Source organism: Bubalus kerabau, chromosome 14, assembly GCF_029407905.1.
Source record: "Bubalus kerabau isolate K-KA32 ecotype Philippines breed swamp buffalo chromosome 14, PCC_UOA_SB_1v2, whole genome shotgun sequence".
NCBI classification, from domain to species: domain Eukaryota; kingdom Metazoa; phylum Chordata; class Mammalia; order Artiodactyla; family Bovidae; genus Bubalus; species Bubalus kerabau.
This window is the reverse complement of record NC_073637.1, coordinates 2,434,458-2,452,084: the sequence shown is the minus strand read 5'-3', so window position 1 is coordinate 2,452,084 and position 17,627 is coordinate 2,434,458. Positions and strand designations below refer to the sequence as shown.

General features: G+C 44.7%; 1 protein-coding gene across 3 annotated transcripts; it reads right to left on the bottom strand.

Annotated features, from left to right (window-relative positions):
• Positions 1 to 1,010: 1,010 nt before the first annotated feature.
• C14H8orf33 (chromosome 14 C8orf33 homolog) lies at positions 1,011 to 4,392 on the bottom strand. 3 transcript variants are annotated; one of them, XM_055545466.1, is made up of 6 exons: positions 4,289 to 4,392; positions 4,164 to 4,209; positions 3,925 to 4,067; positions 3,650 to 3,734; positions 3,358 to 3,504; positions 1,013 to 3,002 (listed from the first exon to the last, which is right to left on the bottom strand). In XM_055545466.1, the coding sequence occupies exons 1-6, from the start codon at positions 4,292 to 4,294 to the stop codon at positions 2,863 to 2,865; spliced, it is 567 nt and encodes a 188-aa protein (XP_055401441.1). In that variant the 5' UTR covers positions 4,295 to 4,392; the 3' UTR covers positions 1,013 to 2,862. The 3 variants fall into 3 exon arrangements, with proteins under 3 accessions (XP_055401439.1, XP_055401441.1, XP_055401440.1); XM_055545464.1 differs by lacking the exon at positions 4,289 to 4,392 and having other exon boundaries at positions 1,011 to 3,002; positions 3,925 to 4,084; positions 4,164 to 4,284; XM_055545465.1 differs by having other exon boundaries at positions 4,164 to 4,303.
• Between the last annotated feature and the right edge of the window lie 13,235 nt (positions 4,393 to 17,627).

The window sequence follows — 17,627 nt, the reverse complement described above, 5'->3', positions numbered from 1 at the left end:
TGTAGTAATTCTTAATGTATTTTGAAGGGTAGTCTTTAATTTTCCCTTTTTTTTTAAAAAAAAATATACTTTACTGAAGTATAGTTGACTTACAGTGTTTCAGGTGTACAGCAGGGTGATTCAGTTGTACAGATACACATATTTTTGAAATTATTTTCCATCAGAGGTTATACAAGATGTTGACTATAGTTCCCTATGCTATACAGTAAACCTTTGTTGCATGTCTATTTTTTAATTAGAAATCTAGCTTTCCATTCATATTAAAGGGGTAATCTTTACAAGATTAATAATGCTTGCAAATATTTTCTCATTCTATGAGTTTTCTGTCTACTCTGTTGATAGTGTCCTTTCATTCACAATAGTTTTTAATGTTTATGAAGTTCAACTTATCTAGGGCATCTCTGGTGGCTCAGTAGTAAAGAATCTGCCTGTCAGTGGAGGGGACATGAGTTCGATTCCTCATCTGGGAAGACACCCACATGCCCCGGAGCAACCAAGCCTGTGTGCCAAACTCTTGAGCTTGTGCTCTGGAGCTCACTTGCCCTAGAGCCCCTGCTCTCCGACAAGAGAAGCAATGAGAGATGCCTGCACACAGCGGCTTGCTGCAACTAGAGAAAAAGCCCGCACAGCAGTGAAGAGCCAGCACAGCCAAAACAAAAACAAAAACTTACCTGTCTTTTCTCTTGTTGCCTCTGCTTAGGGTATCATATTCAGGAAATCATTATTAAATCCAATATTATGAAGATGTGCCCTATCTTTTATTCAAAGAGATTTATAGTTTTAGGTCTTATGGTTTGGTCTTTGATCTGTTTTGAACTAATTTTTTATATATCTTGACAGGTAAGGGTCCAACTTTACAATCTTTTGCGTGTGGATATACAGTTTTCCCTATAACATTTCTTGAAAAGCTTTTTTTTTCCCCACCCACAGAATGGTGTGTTAGCTCAGGCTGCCATAACAAAATATCACAGACCAGGTGGATTAAAATCCAGAAGTTTATTTCTCACATTTCTGGAGGCTGAGAAGTCCAAGACCAGTGTGCTGGCTGATTTAGCTCCTGGTCAGGGTTCTTTCCCAGGCTAAAGTACAGCCACCTCAGTGTGTCCTCACTTGGTGGAGAGAGATGTCAGGTGTCACTTTGCTGGCAGGAGAATGAAGCCTGTGATTAGAGGGTTAAAAACCTCCACCTCTAGGGAGCGGGGTTGGGCTAGAGGTTGAACTGATGGTGTCTGTGAAGGAAGCTTCCATAGAAACCAACAGAGCTTCTGGGTGGTGAGCACGGAGTTCCACGCCTTTCCTCGCGCCTGGCACTCTGTATCTCATCTGTCTGTTATTGACATCCTAGTGATAAACTGGTAATCTAGTGAGTAAACAAGTTTTCCTGAGTTCTGGGACCCACTGTAGCAAGTTAACTGAACCCAAGAAGTGGGTCACGGGAAGCTGATTTGTAGCCAGTTGGTCAGAAATACAGGTAACAACCTGGACTTGCAACTGGTGCGTGAAGCAGAACTGGGTCTTGTGAGGTTGAGCACTTTCCTGTGGAATCTGACTCTGTCTGGGTAGATAGCATCATAACTGAGTTGAATTTTGGACATGCTGCTGACATCCAAGAATTGCTGTTGGTGTGAGGAAGCCAAGGTGCGCACACATACACAGACACACACTCACTCACTCTTTGGAACTGGATCCAGGAACTCCTTTTGCAGAGATGACATAAATTTTGGGCCTAATCAACTCGGTGGGCAGTAGAGCCATTCTCCGGAAAGCAGAAGACAGATTTAGGGACTAATCAGATGTTGTGGACATGTCAAGTGTGAAATGTTTGTGAAACACCAAAGCAGAGATGCTGAGTAGGCAGGTGGGCTCTGGGTATCTGTCTAGTCTGCAAGTTTGGGAGACACTACCAAAGACGGCATCACAGTCACAAGAGAATTAAGCCACCGTGAAAACCCAACTGAATGCAGAAGTCCTGGGACTATCACCTGGAGCAGCTGACATCAGAGCTTGCCCAGAGAGTCAGTGCTGGTGTTTGGCTGGGATTCTTAGGGCAGGAAGCTACCTGCTCCTCAGAACAAAGCCTGGGCTGCTGGGGGATACACTGGCTCCTTGAGGATGACACCTGCTCAGGAATGAAGGCAATACAAAGGACCAAGCCCTGGGGAGACAGCCTGGACCCAGCAGTGCCTGACACTACCTCATCTACATTTCCTGTAACAGTACAGTTAGCACACGCTTTTGCTTATCCACATTTATAAGAACAGTTTTATTACGGCAATGGGACTCAATGGTATGGCACGCCATACCACTTGAGAGGACATCCTTCCATAAGTGAGCACCAGTGTACAACTACAGCTTCCCCACTAACCCTTATTTACAATACTTACTTAGTCTGCTTCTGAGACTGTTGAGAGTCTTTTATAACAGGGGTCCCCAACCCCTGAGCCAGTACTGGTCTGTGGCCTGTTGGGAACCAGGCCACACAGCAGGAGATGAAAAGACAGCGAACAAGGAAAGATTCATCTATATTTATATCCACTCCCCATTGCTTGCATTACAACCTGAGTTTTACCTTCCGCCCTCTCTGTGGAAAAACTGTTTTCCATGAAATCTGTCCCTGGTGTCAAAAAGGTTGGGGACTGCTGTTTTACAACACAGTGTGAACACTCACTTCAGTCTACTGTAGAACCATCTAAAGGAACCCCCCTCTTCTGGCAGGAAGGACATCTCAGCTGAAAACCTACAAATGGGGTCCTGGGCTTGTCAGCACCCAACATGCAGGTCTCCCATCTGCCCCACAGCATTACTGGAAAAGTGCTACACTCCACAGAAACCCCACATCACTGCACTACTCTAGGGAAGAGGCTAAAAGAAATTAAACCTAAACTCTTCATCACGAGTATCCGAGGTGCCCTTGGACCTTCCTTCTGGACGAGGTCTGCAGACCCTTCGGCTCTTCTTTCTGGCAGCCTCACCTACAGGCTGCACCTGGGCTGAGTGGGCAGCTGTAAGCGGAGAGAGGGACAGTATCAGAATTGAATAATAATAGCAAACATTAACTGCCCATAAAACTCTAACCTCACTGTAAAAATTAACTTATTGGCTTCTCAAAATTGTAAGTCCTATCATCACACACCTTTAAGAATCACAGAGAGATTCACTAACTCTACTCCCCTTGCCTCGCTAGTCCAAGCCGGAGTTCTGTGACCCGAGCCCCAGGCTCTCTCCCTGTGGCTTTCCTGAGCCCCCTCCTACTGTGGCAGCCCCGCTGCTCGAGGCTTCCCCCTTTCACTGCCCAGGCTTTTTCTTTTGCCCCCTTGAACTAGGCAGTTCTTCATCAACCAGTTCTCAGCTTCTCACCAGTCCTGAGAGCCTGCAGGGCCTCGCGCCACTCGGCTTCTATCTGAGCCCTGTAGTCCCCAAACAAAGAGCGCATCAGCTGCCTCTTCCGGGGCAGAGGGGTTCTCTGGCTGCGCAAGGTTCGGATGGCTCCAAGAGCTTGTTCTTCTGCAGATGAAAACAAAGGACTAGTAACCTCTATCCTCACTTCCAACTGTCCTACCGCAAAGGCAACAATTCCATCCCTTGGCAGCACCTGAGGCCGTAGGACTGTCACCGTTTCCCTCCCCCAACTCTACAGAAGGGTCCTCACTCTGCTTAGGGGTGGGTCTCTGCATCTTCAGTCCCAGCTCCAGCTTTTCCACGCACCAGGCCAGTTCCCGAGCCAGCTGCTCAGCCTATGATGGATTGTGGGTAGTAACTGTGAGCGGGAATCGGGGCGCTGGGGCCTCCAGCCTCATCCCATAGGAACCCCAAACGCCGCATCTCATCCACTTCCCGCTGTAAATCCGGGACCACACCCACAGGTGGGCTCCCGCCCCGTACGCGCCCGGGACTTCACCCTTCCCGACTGAGGCCCGCCCTTGCCTGGGCCTCTGCGCTTAGGGGGGCTTCCTCGGGGTCCTGCTTTTCTGGGGTCTTCCCGCTTCCACTGGCAACAGACGCCCCATCCCGGGTTTTCTTCTTTTGCTTCTTGGTCCTCGAGGCAGCGTCACGGCACGTAGGGCGCCCTAAGCAGACGGACTGGCTGAGGCCTTACAGTGAAGGACTCGGGGCTTTAGGAAGCAGCCTGGGGAACCAGGGGCTGCAGGGTGCACGGGCAGTACCTGGGCCTGGGGCTGCCGCTGTCTCCCGAGCAGGATGTCCTGGAGCCTGGGGAAAGGGGGAAAGAACGAGGGTCATGAGGAGCCGCCGACCGCCCAAAGGCGGTCCCCACTTGCATACCGCTCACCGCCATGCGCTGCCGCCAGGACCGAGGAGGGCTGGGGTCCCACGCCGAATGCGCTCCCAGGGAAACAAGTCTGCGTCGCAGAGTTCCGCGGGGCGGGGGCTGTGCGCGCGGTAGGCGGGGCGCGGGCGCTCGGAGCACCGTCTGGAAGAGACCCACTCAGGACCTACTAGGTTGCAGGTGGTGGTGGTGGTGGTGGGTTAGTCGCTCAGTCGTGTCCGACTCTTGCGACCCCATGGACTGTAGCCCGCCAGCTCCTCTGTCCCTGGGATTCTCCAGGCAAGATACTGGAGAGGTTGCAGGTACTGCTCTGGATGAAGGGACGCTACTCAAGGGAACGTACCTGCTACTCAAGGGAACCACCTGCTAGTGGGGCGGGAACAGTGGGAAAACAGGGGGCTTTAAGAACTTGCCTGCCAACACAGGGGACACGGGTTGGATCCCTGGTCTGGGAAGATCCCACGTGCCTGGGCAACAGAGCCCCCAGTCGGCAACTGCTGAAGGCGCGGAGCCTAGACCCTGAACCCTGCAACAGAAGAAGCCTCCGCAGCGAGAGGCCTGCGGCTGCAACTAGAGAGTAGCCCTTGCTGGCCACAAGTAGAGAAAGCCCGTGTGCAGCAACAAAGACCCGGCGCGCCCCAAAATACATAAATAAACAATAAAATAAAGAAGGCCCGTCAACAGACATGAATAGCTGTCATTGAGAGCGACGCTGTAACAGTGGCCCCAGCCGGGCGGGGAGTGGTCAGCGGTCCTCCGAGGACCTGCAGGCCTGGCGGGGCTGCTCTGGCAGCAGAAAGCAGGGTGGGGGCGAGCCACATGGCGAGGTGGGCGGGTCGTGGGGCCCCGGACCGCAACGCAGGCGGCTTCTGTTTCAAGAGAAGTGGAAGAGGGTGGGAGGGGGTTCGGGGCTTGCGGGAGCCCCCTCATCTCTTGGAGGAGTGTCGCAGTGTCGCGGCCTTCCCCGGACGCTGCTGTGTGGTCGGCACCATCTCCCTGCGCTTCCAGGCTCTCGGCCCAGGGCCACCCTACTGCACAGCCGCTGTTGGCCCCACAACACAGGCGCCAGGGAGTGGCTCAGGCAGTAAAAGCGTCTGCCTACAATGATGGAGACCCGGGTTCGATCCCTGGGTCGGGAAGGTCCCCTGCAGAAGGAAATGGCAACCCACTCCAGTATTCTTGCCTGGAAAATCCCATGGACAGAGGAGCCTGGTAGGCTACAGTCCATGGGGTCACAAGAGTCGGACACGACTGAGCGACTTCACTTTGACTTTCTTTCACAGGCATCAGGACAACGGGAGTGCGCGGTGCTGTTCATCATTCCTGTCAGTGAAATCTGGGTCGCTTCCTGAGGCAAGAGGATGGGCGGTATCAGAAAGTAGAGTTTACTCAGAAAGTAGAGTTTGCTCATCCCGATAGTTCCTTCAGTGTTTTGTTTTGTTTTTTAATTTACCATTTATTTATTTTTGGCTGTGCTGGGTCTTCATTGCTGCAGGGGCTTGTCTCCAATGGTGGTGAGTGGGGACTACTCTCTAGCTGTGGTGCATGGGCTTCTCGTTGTGGTGGCTCCTCTTGTGGTGGACCATGGGCTTTAATAGTTCCAGCTCCTGGGCTCTAGAGCACAGGCTCAATAGCTGTGGTGCACAGGCTTAGTTGCCCCAGCGCAGGTGGGATCTTCGTGGATCAGGGATTGAACCCATGTCTCCTGTGTTGGCAGGCAGATTCTTTACCACTGAGCCACCAGGGAAGCCCGTTTCTTTAGTTTTTAAGTAAAAATAAAAGACACATTTAACTTTATTGAACAATTTATTCACCATTTTATTCCACTACCGTCTGCAATTTTTCAGGCAACTTCATAATTTCATCTTCCTAAACATTTTATGTTTTGGAGCAAAGAATTGTTCCAGGTGACTTTTACAGTCTTCCAAGGAATAGAAATTTTTTTCCATTAAGAGAATATTGTACATATGTATACCTGTGACTGATTCATGTTGATGTATGGCAGAAACCAACACAACATTGTAAAGCAATTATCCTCCAATTAAAAATAATAAAAAAAGAATTTTTTAAAGACCAAAATAAATGGAAATCTGAAGGTGCAATGTCTGGTGAACACGGCAGATGAATCGGAATGTCCCAGCCAAGCTCTAACAGTTTTTTCCTGATCATCAAAGAAACATGCAATCTTGAATTATCCTGATGGAAGATTTTGCATTTTCTGTTGACTAATTCTGGACACTTTTTGTCAAGTGCTGCCTTCATTTGATCTAATTGGGAGCAGTTCAGTTCAGTTCAGTCGCTCAGTTGTGTCCGACTCTTTGCGACCCCATGAATCGCAGCACGCCAGGCCTCCCTGTCCATCACCAACTCCTGGAGTTCACTCAGACTCACGTCCATCGAGTCAGTGATGCCATCCAGCCATGTCATCCTCTCAAGTCCCCTTCTCCTCCTGCCCCCAATCCCTCCCAGCATCAGAGTCTTTTCCAATGAGTCAACTCTTCGCATGAGGTGGCCAAAGTACTGGAGTTTCAGCTTTAGCTCATTCCTTCCAAAGAAATCCCAGGGCTGATCTCCTTCAGAATGGACTGGTTGGATCTCCTTGCAGTCCAAGGGACTCTCAAGAGTCTTCTCCAACACCAAAGTTCAAAAGCATCAGTTCTTCGGCACTCAGCCTTCTTCACAGTCCAACTCTCACATCCATACATGACCACAGGAAAAACCATAGCCTTGACTAGACGGACCTTTGTTAGCAAAGTGATGTCTCTGCTTTTTAATATGCTGTCTAGGTTGGTCATAACTTTCCTTCCAAGGAGTAAGCGTCTTTTAATTTCATGGCTGCGGTCACCATCTGCAGTGATTTTGGAGCCCAGAAAAATAAAGTCTGACACTGTTTCCACTGTTTCCCCATCTATTTCCCATGAAGTGGTGGGACCGGATGCCATGATCTTCATTTTCTGAATGTTGAGCTTTAAGCCAACTTTTTCACTCTCCACTTTCACTTTCATCAACAGGCTTTTGAGTTCCTCTTCACTTTCTGCCATAAGGGTGGTGTCATCTGCATATCTGAGGTTATTTATATTTCTCCCGGCAATCTTGATTCCAGCTTGTGTTTCTTCCAGTCCAGCGTTTCTCATGATGTACTCTGCATGTAAGTTAAATAAGCAGGGCGACAATATACAGCCTTGACGTACTCCTTTTCCAATTTGGAACCAGTCTGTTGTTCCATGTCCAGTTCTAACTGTTGCTTCCTGACCTGCATACAGGTTTCTCAAGAGGCAGGTCAGGTGGTCTGGTAGTCCCATCTCTTGAAGAATTTTCACAGTTTATTGTGATCCACACAGTCAAAGGCTTTGGCATAGTCAATAAAGCAGAAATAGATGTTTTTCTGGAACTCTCTTGCTTGTTCCATGATCCATCGGATGTTGGCAATTTGATCTCTGGTAAGAATCTCATAACAGACGACTCCCTTCCACTCCCATCACATACACAACATTATCTTCTTTGGATGAAGACTGGCCTTTGGTGTGGTTGGTGTTGGTTCATTTTGCTTGCCCTAAGATCTCTTCCGTTCCACATTACTGTATAGTATCCACTTTTAATTGCCTGTCACAATTTGTTTTAAAAACAGAAAGTTTTCATTATGTTTAAGTAGGGAATCACATGTGGAAATATGGTCAAGGTTTTTTCACTTATGTGGAACCCAAACATCAAAGTGATGAACATAACCAAGCTGGGGTAACTGATTTTCAGTGCTTGATTTGGATATTTTGAATATGTTAGCCATCTCCCCCATGCTGTAATTTGCTTGTCCTCAATTAATGTTCTTAATTTGATTGCTGCCAACTTCAACTTGTCTACCCCACTGTGGAGCATCATCCAGAGAGAAATCTCCAGCACGAAACTTCACAAACCACTTTTGACACATTCAATCAGTCCCAGCACCTTCTTCATATATTGCAAACAAATCTTCTTTTGCGTTTCAGTTGTGTTTTTTCCTTTCTTGAAATAATAAAGCATAATAGGCCAAAAATGTTGCTTTTCCCCAACATCTCTAATATTAAAATGGTTACACACAAAAAATCACTGACTTCCCTAGTTGTCCAGTGGTTAAGACACTGTGCTTCTACTGAAAGAATCACAGGTTTGATCCCTGGTCAAGGAAGTAATATCCTACAGTCTACTCACAGTGGTTGAATAGAAAAAAGAAAAATTCACCAATTTTGGTAAGTTGTTTTAAATGCACACCCATACAACAGCTGTCACAATGCAATCTAACAAAATTGCTTAACAATGAAGTTAAAGACAACTAAGCATTACTGCTGCTGCTGCTAAGTCGCTTCAGTCGTGTCCGACCCTGTGCAACCCCATAGACGGACGCCCACCAGGCTCCCCTGTCCCTGGGATTCTCCAGGAAAGAACACTGGAGTGGGTTGCCATTTCCTTCTCCAATGCATGAAAGTGAAAAGTGAAAGTGAAGTCTCTCAGTCGTGTCCGACTCTTAGCGACCCCATGGACTGCAGCCCACCAGGCTCCTCCATCCATGGGATTTTCCAGGCAAGAGTACTGGAGTGGGGTGCCATTGCGTTCTCCGAAGCATTACTAGAGCCATCTTATGGAAAAAACTGAACGAACTTTTTGGTCAACTCAAAAAGCTAACATTTTAGGTATTTATTGAGGGGTAACGAATTTTCAGGAAACTTAGCACATTGAAAATATCAAACATTCATTAACTCATAGTTTCTGAGGATCAGAAATCTAGCAATGCATAGCTGGTTGGTTCTAGCTCAGGCTTTCTCTTCAGGGAGTAATACCAAAGACGTTTTAGATGTTTTTGATTTTAATTTATTTTTTGGTAGACATATTTTAAAATAACCACAGTTAGGATGTCTCTGAATTCTGGGAAACGAGAGTTTTAGAGGTGAGTAAATTACAGATCCTAAGGGGGTTTTCCCTGCCTTCTTTGGTTGTGAAATCTCTCTATGACTTGGCCGAGAACTACTTCCTGCAGAAGCCTTCTTAGCCCAGACATGTGTGCCTGAACTTGTGCCTCACTCCAGATGCTTCTTCTTCCACAGCCCTTACTTCCAGTCAGTCACTGAGTCCTATGAGTTTGTTGTTGGTCTGTCACTAAGTCGTGTTTGATTCTTTGTGACCCCATGGACTGCAGCACGCCAGGCTTCCCTGTCCTTCACCATCTCCCAGGCCTTGCTCAAACTCATGTCCATTGAGTCAGTGATGCCATCCAACCATCTCACCCTCTGTCGTCCCCTTCTCCTGCCTTCAATCTTTCCCAGCATCAAGGTCTTTTATAACAAGCTGGCACTTCACCTCAGGTGGCCAAAGTATTGGAGCTTCAGCTTCAGCATCAGTCCTTCCAATGAATATTCATGATTGATTTCCTTTAGGATGACAGATTTGATCTCTTTGCAGTCCAAGGGACTCTCGAGAGTCTTCTCCAATATGACAGTTCAAAAACATCAATTTTTCAGTGCTCAGCCTTCTTTATGGTCCAACTCTCACATCCATACACGAATATTGTAAAAACCAGAGTTTTGATGGTATGGACCTTTGTTGGCCGTCTCTGCTTTTTAATACGCTATCTAGGTTGGACATAGCTTTTCTTCCCAGAAGCAAGCAGCTTTTAATTTCATGGCTGCAGTCACCATCTGCAGTGATTTTGGAGCCCAAGAAAACAGTCTGTCACTGTTCCCATTGTTTCCCCATCTATTTGCCATGAAGTGATGGGACCGGGTGTCATGACCTTAGATTTTTGAATGTTGAGTTTTAAGCCAATTTTTTCATTCTCCTCTTTCACCTTCATCAAGAGGCTCTTTAGTTCCTCTTAACTTTCTTGCATATTTCTCCCAGCAATTGCCGTATTTCTCCCAGCAATCTTGATTCCAGTTTGTGCTTCATCCAGCCCAGCATTTTGCATGATGTACTCTGCATGTAAGTTCAATAAGCAGGGTGACAATATACAACCTTGACATACTCCTTTCCCAATTTGGAACCAGTCCATTGTTCCATGTCTAGTTCTAACTGTTGCTTCTTGACCTGCATACAAGTTTCTCAAGAGACAGGTCACGTGGTCTGGTATTCCCATCTCTTGAAGAATTTTTCAGTTTGTTGTGATCCACACAGTCAAAGGCTTTGGTGTAGTCAATAAAGCAGAAGTAGATGTTTTTCTGGAATTCTCTTGCTTTTTCTATGATCCAACGGGTATTGGCAATTTGATCTCTGGTTCCTCTGCCTTTTCTAAATCCAGCTTGAACATCTGGAAGTTCACGGTTCATGTACTGTTGAAGCCTAGCTTGGAGAACTTTGAGCATTATTTTGTTGGCGTGTGAAAAGAGTGCAATTGTGTGGTAGTTTGATCATTCTTTAACATTGCCTTTCTTTGGGATTGGAATGAAAACTGATTTTTCCAGTCCTGTGGCCACTGCAGAGTTTTCCAAATTTGCTGGCATATTTAGTGCAGCACTTTCACAGCATCATCTTTTAAGATTTGAAATAGTTCAACTGGAATTGCATCACCTCCACTAGCTTTGTTCATAGTGAAGCTTCCTAAGGCCCACTTGACTTCACATTCCAGGATGTCTGGCTCTAGGTGAGTGATCACACCATCATGGTTATCTGGATCATGAAGATCCTTTTTGTATAGTTCTTCTGTGTATTCTTGCCACCTCTTCTTAACATCTTCCGCTCTGTTAGGTCCATGCTGTTTCTGTCCTTTATTGTGTTCATCTTTGCATGAAATGTTCCTTTGGTATCTCTAATTTTCCTGAAGAGATCTCTAGTCTTTCCTATTCTATTGTTTTCCTCTATTTCTTTGCATTGATCCCTGAGGAAGGCTTTCTTATCTCTTCTTGCTATTCTTTGGAACTCTGAATTCAGATGGGGATATCTTTCCTTTACTCCTTTGCCTTTTGATTCTCTTCTTTACTCAGCTATTTGTAAGCTCTCCTCAGACAACCGTTTTTCCTTTTTGCATTTCTTTTTCTTGTGGATGGTTTTGATAACATCCTCCTGTACAATGTTGTGAACCTCCGTCCATAGTTCTTCAGGCACGCTGTCTATCAGATCTAATCCCTTGAATCCATTTGTCACTTCCATTGTTTAATAGTAAAGGATTTGATTTAGGTCATACCTGAATAGCCTAGTGGTTTTCCCTACTTTCTTCAATTTAAGCCTGAATTTTGCAATAAGGAGTTCATGATCTGAGCCACAGTTAGCTCCTGGTCTTGTTTTTGCTGACTGTATAGAGCTTCTCCATCTTCAGCTGCAAAGAATATAATCAATATGATTTCAGTATTGACTGTCTGGTCATGTCCATGTGTAGAGTCGTCTCTTGTGTTGCTGGAAGAGGGTGATTGCTATAACCAATGTGTTCTCTTGGCAAAACTCTATTAGCCTTTGTCCTGCTTAATTTTGTACTCCAAGGCCAAATTTGCCTACTATTCCAGGTATCTCTTGACTTTCTACTTTTGCATTCCAGTCCCCTATGATGAAAAGGACATCTTTTTTTGTTATTAGTTGTAGAAGGTCATGTAGGTCTTCGTAGAATGGATGAACTTCAGCTTCTTCAGCATTAGTGGTTAAGGCACAGACTTGGATTACTCTGATATTGAATGGTTTGCCTTGGAAACAAACAGAGATCATTCTGTCATTTTTGAGATTTGACCCAGGTACTGCATTTTGGACTCTTTTGTTGACTATGAGGGTTACTCCCTTTCTTATAAGAGATTCTTGCCCACAGTAGTAGATATAATGGTCATCTGAATTAAATTTGCCCATTCTGGTCCATATTAATTCACTGATTCCTTAAATGTCGATGTTCACTCTTGCCATCTCGTTTGACCACTTCCAATTTACCTTGATTCATGGACCTAACATTCCAGGTTCCTATGCAATATTGTTCTTTACAGCATCAGAATTTATTTTACAGGAAGAGAAGGGGATAACAGAGGATGAGACGGTTGGATGGCATCACTAACTCGATGGGTATGAGTTTGAACAAGCCTCAGGAGTTGGTGGTGGACAGGGAAGCCTGGTGTGCTGCAGTCCACGGCGTCACAAAGATTCAGAATGACTGAACAACTGAACTGAACTGAACTTTACTTTCACCACCTATCAGTTTATCTGCTAACTAATCTCCACCCCTCTCCACCATGCAACACACACTGTCTCTGGCCTGAACTGCATTCAAGTTCTCGTTCATCTCTCTGGCTGCACTTGCCTCCCTCCTGTCTTTTCTGAACCACCATGTAGTGGGAATGGTCTTTAGAAAACAAAACTGTGTTGCTCTCCTGCCTAGAAATCTTCTATTTCTTCCAGCATAAAGTCCAAGCTCCTGACTTCCAGCCAGCACATGCCCCATAAATCATACGGAGGCAACTATTTCCAGACCTGACTCTGCTCTGGCCCTGCTGATCTGCCAGCCTTCTGAGCCTCACCCCCCACCTCTCCTTACAGGCCCTCACAACCCCTACTGCCCTCTGCTTGACCAACAACCTCATTTTTCTTCCCTGGCAATATGAGCACCTGTTCAAACCCCCAGAATCAGGCAGTAGGTGTTTGCAGAACTTTAGCGAGGAAGAAGTAGAAAGTCAAGTCTTCCATGTCATCTAATCTCCTCTCCACTGCCTCCCACCCTGGTATGTAATAAAGGCTCAGAAAATGGACGGCGAGCCTTCATCTAGCTGTGCCTGGCCTTCTGCACCCCCACAGCCACTCCAGAAACCACTCCTAACGTTTCACTCTCAACCATCATGGCTGCTTCCTATCTCCTGAGACACACTAGTCTCCACTAACACAATCTTTTCATGGCACATTCCCCTAGCCTGTTTAAGATATAAATATTTATGTACAGTCAGTTTTCATCATTCCTGGTAGTCTCATAAAGTAGCTGAGAACAGCGAATTAGGGAATAACAAACCACTGCTCCTGGGAGAAATGCAGTTAGGATTCTAGGAGCCTCTGGTCACAACATCTTCATCAACCAATCAATACATGACCTTCTTTTATGCGTGTTTCTCTCTAAAGACACCTTATTTGCTATATACTGTTGATTCCTAAACATTGAACTCAGCCAACAGCACTATGACTTGTACTGAGTGAAGTGTACCTAGCACATTGCTCTCTCCAAAAAGACATCACATCACCGTTCCCTTGCTCTTAGGGACATTAGATAGCACTTCAGCTCTATGCTTGAGGCAATTTTAAACAGTGAAACCCCCAACATAAGCATAAAGATAAAAAAAAGTATGGCAATTAAAATACAGGCACATCTTGGAGATATGACAGGTTCAGTTCTGGACTACTGCAATGAAATGAGTGACACAATAAAAGTCACATATATTTTTTAGTTTTTCAGTGAATATAAAAGTTATTAGTCTGTGAAGTGTGCAACAGCATTATGTCTAAAAAACAATGTATGTACACTGGGAAAAATAGTGCTAAAAATGCCAACCATAATCTGAGTCTTTAGCAAGTCATGTGGTATTAAAAACATCAATTATCATTGACTGTGCATTACCATAACAAATATAATAATGATAGGTTTGAAATATTGCAAGAATACAAAAACCTGACACCCAAACAGGACGTGAGCAAACGCTGTCGGTAAGTGTGCAGTACTGTCATTCTGTCTCAGGTATTTGATGTTGTGTTAGCCGCATACACGGCAAGGAGCCTTGTGTTTTCCTGTAGACACGATCCCTTTGTCATATTTAATACCCCCTCTTTGTCCCTGACAACTTTATTTGTTCAGATGTCAGAAATCAATATAGATACTCCAACTTTCTTTTCATTAGTGTTAGCATGGTATGCCTTTCTCCTCCCTTTGTTTTTAATCTGTGTTTTTGTATTTAAAGTGGGTTTCTTACAGATGTGCAATTAGGTCTTCTTTTTTATCTGCTTTGGCAGTCTCTGTCTTTCAATTGGTGTAGCTAGACATTCACTTTTAAAGTGATTATTAATATGGTAGTTAGTTTTTTATTCACTACACTTGTTTTCTTTTTAGAAATCTTACCCTCTTCTCCTGTCTTCTCTGGTTTAACTGAGCATTTTATCGGATTCAATTTTTTCTACTACTTAGTATATCAATGATACTTTTAAAAGAATTTTAAGGTTTGTTTTAGAGTGTGCAGTGTGTATCAGAACTAATGTAAGTCTACCTTCAAATAACACTGCATTGCCTCACAGGCAACACAGGTACTTACAACCCAGTCCCGACTCCTCTCCTGTCCTCAGGACGCTGCTACCATCCACCTTACACAGGCGATAGTTACCCAATACACTGTCAAGACTATTACCCCGAAAACCCGTGACCTTTCGTTTTAATTAGGAATAAGACAAGTAAAAGATTTTCTTTTATGTTCACTTGTTCCTCCTCAGATCTTCTCCCTTCTGTAGGTTTCTTGTATCACTTGCTGTCTCTCTTGTTCTTCAGTTGCTAAGTCATATCTGACTCTTTTGACCCCATGGACGGAGGCACCCCTGTTCTTCTCTGTCTCCTGGAGCGTGATCAAATTCATGTCCATTGAGCTGGTGGTGCTATCTTACCATCTCATCCTCTGCCATCCCGCTTCTCCTTTTGCTTTCAATCCTTCCCAGCATCAGGGTCTTTTCCAATGAGTCAGCTCCTTGCATCAGGTGGCCAAAGTATTGGAGCTTCAGCATCAGTCCTTCCAATGAATATTCAGGGCTGATTTCCTTTAGGATTGACTGGTTTGATCTCCTTGCCATCCAAGAGACTCTTAAGAGTCTTCTCCAGCATCACAATTCAAAAATATCAGTTCTTCAGTGCTCGGCCTCCTTTATGGTCCAACTCTCACATCTGTACATGACTACTGGAAAAACCATAGCTTTGACTATATGGACCTTTGTTGGCAAGGTGATGTTTTGCTTTTTAACACACTGTCTAGATAATTCATAGCTTTCCTTCCAAGGAGAAAGTGTCTTTTAATTTTGTGGCTGCAGTCACCATTCACAGTGATTTTGGAGCCCAAGAAAATAAAATCTGTCACTGCTCCCACTTTTCCCCCCTCCTATTTGCCATGAAGTGATGGGATGCCATGATCTTAGTTCTTTTGGATGTTGAGTTGCAAGCCAGCTTTTGCACTCTCCTTTTCCACCCTTATCAAGAGACTCTTTAGTTCCTCTTCACTTTCTGCTGTTAGAATGGTATCATCTGCATGAGGTTGTTGGTATTTCTCCTGGCAATCTTGATTCCAGCTTGATTCATCCAATCTGGCATTTCACATGATGTGCTCTGCATATAAGTTAAATAAGCAGGGTGACAATATACAGCCTTGATGTACTTGTTTCCCAATTTTGAACCAGCCCATTGTTTCATGTCCAGTTCTAATTGTTGCTTCTTGACCCGCATACAGGTTTCCCCAGAGACAGGTAAGGTGGTCTGGTACACCCATCTCTTTAAGGATTTTCCACAGTTTGTTGTGATCCACACTGTCAAAGGCTTTAGAATAGTCAATGAAGCAGAAGTAGATGTTTCTCTGGAAATCTCTTGCTTTCTTCATGATCCAGTGAATGTTGGCAAATTATCTCTGCTTCCTCTGCCTCTTTGAAATCTAGTTTTTACATCTGGAAGTTCTCGGTTCATGTAGTGCTGAAGCCTCCCTTGAGAATTTTGAGCATAACCTTGCTAGTGTGTGAAATGAGCACAGCTGTACAGCACTTTGAGCATTCTTTGGCATTGCCTTTCTTTGGGACTGGGAAAATTGGCCTTTTCCAGTCCTGTGGCCATTGTTGAGTTTTCCAAATTTGCTGACATACTGAGTGCAGCACTTGGACATCATCTTTTAGGATTTGAAATAGCTCAAGTGGAATTCCATCCTCTCCACTAGCTTTATTTGTAGTAATACTTCCTAAGGCCCACTTGACTTCGTATTCCAGGATGTCTGACTCCATCCTCCATGATCCACACATCATGGTTATCTGGGTCGTTAAAACCATTTTTGTATAGTTCTTCTGTGTATACTTGCCACCTCTTTTTAATCTCTTCTGCTTCTGTTAGGTCCTTACCATTTCTGTCATTTATTGTGCCCATCCTTGAATGAATGTTCTGTTGGTATCTCCAATTTTCTTGAAGAGATCTCTAGTGTTTCTCATTCAATTGTTTTCCTCTATTTCTTTGCATTTCTCACTTAAGGCTTTCTTATCTCTCATTGCTCTTCTGTGGAACTCTGCATTCAGTTGGGTGTATCTTTCCCTTTCTCCTTTGCTTTTTGCTTCTCTTCTTTCCTCAGCTATTATAAAGCCTTCTCAGATAACCTCTCTGTCTTCTTATATTTCTTTTTCCTTGAAATGGATTTGGTCACTGCTTCCTGTACAATGTTACGAACCTCCATCCATAGATCTTCAAGCACTCTGTCTACCTGATCTAATCCCTTGAATCTATTTATCACCTCCACTGTATAATCATAAGAGATTTAACTTAGGTCATATCTGAATGGTCTAGCGGTTTTCCCTACTTTCTTCAATTTAAGCCTGAATTTTGCAATAAGGAGATCATGATCTGAGTAACAGGCAGCTCCAGGTCTTATTTTTGTTGACTGTATAGAGCTTCTCCATCTGCAGCTGCAAAGAACACACTCAATCTGATTTCATTACTGAGCATCTGGTGATGTCCATGGGTAGAGTCATCACATTAGTGACTGGGGCATAGATTTGATTCCTGTGATGTTGAATGGGTCACCTTGGAAGGAAACTGAGATCATTCTGTCATTTTTGAGATTGCACCCAAGTATTACATTTTGAACTATGAGGGCTACTACAGTTCTTCCAAGGGTTTCTTGCCACAGTAGTAGATATAATGGTCATTTGAATTCAATTCACCAATTCCCATTCATTTTTCAGTTTTCATTCCAATCCCAAAGAAAGACAATGCCAAACAATGCTCAAAATACTGCGCAATTGCACTCATCTCACATGCTAGCAAAGTAATGCTCAAAATTCTCCAAGCCAAGCTTCAACGGTATGTGAACCATGAACTTCCAGATGTTCAAGCTGGATTTAGAAAAGGCCAACATCCATTGGATTATTGAAAAAGCAAGAGAATTCCAGAAAAACATCTATTTCTGCTTTATTGACTACACCAAAGCCTTTGACTGTGTGGATTGCAGTAAACTGTGGAAAATTCTTCAAGAGATGGGAACACCAGACCATGTGACCTGTCTCTTGAGAAACTTGTATGCAGGTCAAGAAGCAACAGTTAGAACTAGACATGGAACAATGGACTGGTTCCAAATTGGGAAAGAAGGACATCAAGGCTGTATATTGTCACCCTGCTTATTTAACTTATATGCAGAGTACATTATGC